Source organism: Leucoraja erinacea, unplaced genomic scaffold, assembly GCF_028641065.1.
Source record: "Leucoraja erinacea ecotype New England unplaced genomic scaffold, Leri_hhj_1 Leri_451S, whole genome shotgun sequence".
NCBI lineage: Eukaryota > Metazoa > Chordata > Chondrichthyes > Rajiformes > Rajidae > Leucoraja > Leucoraja erinaceus.
In genome coordinates, this window is record NW_026576352.1 from 13,934 (window position 1) to 19,932 (window position 5,999).

Sequence of the window (5,999 nt, forward strand, 5' to 3'; positions counted from 1 at the left end):
ACTAGTGATGCGATGTTTTGTGACCAGGTCAGACTGATTCAGGCTCCTCAGTGCTGCTTTAATTTTAAGAATAATGCAAGTGGTGCTGGAACATGGCGACTCTTTGCTTGCTGGTCCTAGAAGCGGATTGACTATTATCTGATAGAAACGCGCCACTCTTTTAAATCTCAATGTTGCATTTATGTATAGCTTGACTTGTATTCATGTCTAATCTGAAGAAATGTCCTGACCCTATCCATGCCCTCCAGAGATGTTGCCTGACCCACTGAACTACTGCGGTACTTTGCAACCTGATTGCTTTTTTCCATGTTTAGTATTATCTGATTTAACTGGGTAGCATGCAAAGGAAAGCCTTTCACTGTGTCTCACTACACGACATTAATAATCCAACACCAGTACCAAACAGCTGGCACTCTCATTCCATGTGTGTAATTCAGCTCTATTGTCCATGCTTGGACCACAACTGCAATGGTCTGGAGCCAAATCTCTTAATTATCTCACACCTTCACTCAACACAACATTCATCAACACACAAACATTAGAGGAAGCTGCTGGTGGTCACAAGAGAGGGATTGCAACAGCCATATTCCCACAACGCTATCAATAAATGATCACAATCTATTTCACAATGACTGATGCATATTCTCTGGATTACATGTGGACACTGATTGTGATTGTTCTAAATCCCTCCATGCTGATGTTTTCTGACTTTTCAGCTCATAGTAATCAGATTTCTGTTTGCTGATGGTATCCTAGTTTGAAAGGACTTAAGTTATTAAACTGAGTAGTTTAAATCCCTTCTGTTCAGGCTCCGAGTCAGAGATTAGATATTTTTTATCACAAAGGCAGCCTGATCTCACTGGTTCGTATAACTGTCTTACTTCTCGGAACTTGGGGGCGACCATGTTGCTAGACTGAGCACTCAAGTACAGGAAGATCAAATGGAGTTTTATTTGGAGATAGACCCTGTAACATTGAACCTGATTATACTTATTGCAAGTTATGTGATTCTGCTTTTGGTTTTTCTTATTTCTTGCATTTTGTATGACTGCAGAGGTAAAGATCCCAGTAAGGAATATGGTCCTGAAATGGACAAACCTATCCAGTCTCCAATTCAGTTGGTGGTGATGCAGAATACAGTGGATGCTCACCTCAGTAACAATAAACCTACCATCACAGAAAATAAGAAACAACTACCAGGGTCGAGAAGCACTTTGGTGTAGAAGAAGACTATAGAAGAGAATGCGATGCCCTCACCAAATTTCCACCTTACTTTGATCAAGATCAACAGCTATTTTAACATTGCTCCCGGTAAGTCACTGAAGAAATCTAAACTTTTTAGCTTATAGCTGTATGTGCTATACGGTTTGTGCAATTCTATGAGAACTTGATGGATTATATTAATGTGCAAATTTAGCAATCAATTCTGTGTAGCTTGAGCTCATAAGCACCAATGAAATACCCTGCATGTCAATAAAGGAGGGATTGATTAGAAGTCCAGAGGAACGTTGTTCTGTGCTTTGAATCGTACAAAAGATTTTTCATTAATTGATTCACTATTTAGTTTTCGCAATCTCAAAACCTCTGGTGTCAGCGACATTTTTGTCTGCCATGGACAGCTCAATCTGCTGACCCAATGAAGTCGAGGCGAAAAACGTTTTTTTTTAGTACATTTAAAATCAATATAATTATTTTAAATCTTTCAAACACCTGCGGCATAGAAGAGTTGCTTGACATTTCACTGAAATAAACAAAAAATAGTGCCAATGTAATGAAGAAAAAGTTGGAAAGGGCAAGGAAAAGTTTAAGGAAAAAGTGAATGGTTGGAAGGCTTGAGACTGTTGCAGCCAAGTGTCAAAATATATTTGTCACACAAATGCTAAAGATACAGCAAAGGAAGAAGGCCGGTATAAAGGAGCGGTCAGCAGTAATTGTTGGACAGGCGGAGATGGAAAGGACTCGGACAACAAAATGCAAAACTGAAGGTGGGATTTCAATGACTAAGTGTCGGGACACAAGGGCTTGCTCTTTCTGATGTGCTCAACGTGTGATATATTGAATCAGAGTCATACAGCATCAGGGCTGGATTTAGATGAAGAGAAGCCCTAAGCTATTTCACTTGTGAGGCCCCCCCCCTCCCAATCCCCCACCCCCACGACTAGAGGACCATGACTACACGACAGTAACAGTGTGGCACTATTAGATCCGACTGTATGTTGTCATTAAACATTGGTTTTAAAATACATCTTGGATTCACTGGCTTACCTGGATCGCTGTTTGAAGCTCTGGAGTGTTGGGCCTGCAGCAGGGATGGGGGGTGGGGCCGGAGGAAGGCAGGTGAGTGGACTGAGGTCAAGGTGATGTCTGGTGTAGGGGTGGTGGGTGATCAGGGGGTAGGGGGTATATGAGGACTGTAGTGTGGGTGGGGAAGAGCTGGGGTCACATGGTTTGAGGGGGGTGGGGAAGACCCAGTTGTACAGCCACTGAGATTACCAGGGTTAGGGGGCCTAGCACTAGGGCCCAGCACAGTCAAACCCAGGGGGAGTGGGAATTTGAGGCCCGGTGCCGAGTCCAGGCTGCAGTTAAGGCGATGGCTGCGGGCTGCTGGAGGGCGGTGGAGTGGCCAGGGTCAGCGGGCAAAGAGTAGGAGGTCCCATTGAGCGGATGGTCGGTGAGGCAGCGAGGTGAGTAGGCCCCCCCTAGAACACGAGGCCCTAAACTTAAGCTTGTCTAGCTTGTACGTAAATCCGGCTCTGTACAGCATAGAAGCAGATATTCCAGCCCAACTAGTCCAAGCTAACCAAGATGCCTATCTATGCTAGTCCCATTTGCTGACAAAACTGAAACAAAAGTGCTGAAGTAACTCAGCGGGTTGGGCAGCATTAGTGGAGAACGCAGACAGGTGCCGGGCTACTGACTCCCACAACTATCTAGACTACACTTTGTCCTATCCTGCTTCCTGCAAAGACACTGTCTCCTACTCTCAATTCCTCCGTCTATGCCACATCTGCGCCCATCCAAGATGTCCTCATTCTTAAGGAACGGGGGTTCCCCATTTCCATCATAGATGAGGCCCACACATGTATCTTCTAAGTACCCCACATCTAGGCTTTTGCTTCCCCTTCCACCAGTCTCAACAGGGGCAGTACACCCCTAGTCCTCACCTTTCACCCCAACAGCCGTCGCATACAACACATAATGCTCTGACATTTTCGTAGCCTCCACTAGCCACATCTCCCCATCTTCGACAGACACCGTTCCCTCCACAACTCCCTGGTTAACTCATCCCACCCAAACCACCCCCTCCCCAGCCAGGCACCTTCCCCTGCAACACCTGTCCCAATACCTCCTCTCTCGACTCTAACCGGGGACCCTGACAGGTTAGGCAGAGGTTCCCCTGCACCTCCTCCAACCTCATCTGTTGTCCATATAGACAACATCCACCGCTTTACCCTCATCAATTTCCCTAGTAATCCCTTCAACAAATTCAAGAAGATGAGTCAAACATGACTTTCCAGGCACAAATCCATGTTGACTGTTCCTAATCAGACCCTGTTTATCCAGAAGATTATATATATTATCTCTAAGTATCCTTTCCATTAATTTGTCCACCACTGACGTCAAACTAACAGGTCTATAATTGCTAGGTTTACTCTTAGAACCCTTTTTAAACAATGGAACAACATGCGCAGTACGCCAATCCTCCGGTACCATTCCCGTTTCTGATGACATTTGAAATATTTCTTTCATAGCCCCTGTTATTTCTACACTAACTTCCCTCAATGTCCTAGAGAATATCCTGTCAGGACCTGGAGACTTATCCACTTTTATATTTTTCAAAAGTGTCTGTACTTCCTCTTCTTTGAATGTCATAGTTTCCATAGCTACTCTACTTGTTTCCCTTACCTCACATAATTCAATATCCTTCTCCTTGGTGAATACCGAAGAAAAGAAATTGTTCAATATCTCCCCCATCTCTTTCGGCTGCAGATAGCTGTCCACTCTGACTCTCTAATGGACCAATTTTATCCCTCGTTATCCTAATATAGCTGTAGAAACCCTTTGGATTTACTTTCACCTTACTTGCCAAAGCAACCTCATATCTTCTTTTAGCTTTTCTAATTTCTTTCTTAACATTCTTTTTACATTCTTTATACTCCTCAAGCACCTCATTTACTCCATGCTACCTATAATTATTGTAGATCTCTCTCTTTTTCTGAACCAAGGGTCCAATTTCCTTGAAAACCAGGGCTCTTTCCAATTATTATTATTTCCTTTCAACCGAACAGGGACAAAAAGATTCTGTACTCTTAAAATTTCCCCTTTAAATGTCCTCCATTTCTCTTCTACATCCTTCCCATAAAACAAACTGTCCCAATTCATTCCTTATAAATCCTTTCACATTTCCTCAAAGTTAGCTTTTCTCCAATCAAAAATCTCAACCCTAGGTCCAGTTCTGACCCGCTCCATAATTATATTGAAACTAATGGTATTGTGATCACTGGACCCGAAGTGCTCCCCAACGCATACCTCCACCACCTGACCTGTCTCATTTCCTAACAGGAGGTCCCGTACCGCCCCTTCTCTAGTAGGTACCTCTATGTATTGCTGCAAAAAACTATCCTGCACACATTTTACAAACTCCAACCCATCCAGCCCATTTACAGAATGTGTTTCCCAGTCTATGTGTGGAAAATTGAAATCTCCCACAATCACTACCTTGTGCTTACTACTAATATCTGCAATCTCCTTACATATTTGCTCTTCCAATTCTTGCTCCCCATTTGGCGGTCTATAATACACCCCTATAAGTGTTTCTACCCCTTCCCATTTCTCAGTTCCACCCAAATAGCCTCCCTAGACGAGCTCTCTAATCTATCCTGCCAAAGCACAGCTGTAATATCTTCCCTGACTAGCAATGCAACACCTCCACCTCTTGCCCCTCCAATTCTATCACACCTGAAGCAACGAAATCCTGGAATATTTAGTTTCCAATCACAGCCCTCCTGCAACCATGTTTCACTAATTGCCACAACATCATACTTCCAGGTGTCAATCCAGGCTCTAAGCTCATCCACCTTTCTTACAATGCTCCTAGCATTAAAATATACACATTTAAGAATCCCACCACCTCTTATTCTCTGTTTATTATCTTTTTCTTCTTTCTCCCCTACATGTTGGGTCTGAGTGCTTCCCTTCTCTGCCCCCTGCCTCACACACTGACTACTAGCTTTCTCTATTTGAGTCCCTCCCCCCAACCGTTCTAGTTTAAAGTCTCCCCAGTAGCCTTTGCAAATCTCCCCGCCAGGATATTGGTCCCCCTCGGGTTCAAGTGCAACCCGTCCTTTTTGTACAGGTCACACCTTCCCCAAAAGAAGTTCCAATGATCCAGAAGCTTGAATCCCTGCCCTCTGCACCAGTCCCTCAGCCACGCATTTATCCTCCACCTCGCTCCATTCCTACTCTCACTGTCACGTGGCACAGGCAGTAATTTGGTCCTTCTCCTTAACTCTCCTCCTAACTCCCTAGATTTTCCTTTCAGGACGTCTTCTCTTTTCCTCGTCCTTCTCAGCGGCACATCCTCGACCGACCTCCGGCACCCACTGGGATGTTCCATCAGCAAAACAGCAGGGACAGGTGTGATGAAACTTCTGCGTGCCACACCTGGTCCATGGCCATCTCTTCAGATCTGTTTTCCAGCTGCTTGCGAGGAACTTTCCCTCCGATCACCTGCAGGAAAATGCTACTGGGGCAGATGATGAGTCAGAGCCAGACTTAAACGCCGTGGATTCTCACGTGCAACAGATCGCCGCCAGTTGTACTGGGAAATGTTGATGATGAAATCGCAAATGCAGACGAGAGTGCGGGCAGGTTGTAGCTCTTTCTAGAAGTGGCTCTTAAAAGGGCCTTTGTTGGACGGAGTGAGAAATTCCGGTGCGGTCCCCACCGATGTGGCTTCATATCCGATGGTTGTACACGAACGGCATTCCGGGTCCTCA

The 5,999-nt window shown here is 44.8% G+C and overlaps 1 protein-coding gene across 1 annotated transcript; it reads left to right on the top strand.

Moving 5' to 3' along the window:
* Positions 1 to 941: 941 nt before the first annotated feature.
* Positions 942 to 1,381, top strand: si:ch73-256g18.2 (small integral membrane protein 36). The gene has a single exon (XM_055630614.1). It carries the CDS (start codon positions 942 to 944, stop codon positions 1,221 to 1,223), a length of 282 nt encoding a protein of 93 aa, XP_055486589.1. The 3' UTR covers positions 1,224 to 1,381.
* The last annotated feature ends 4,618 nt before the right edge of the window (positions 1,382 to 5,999 follow it).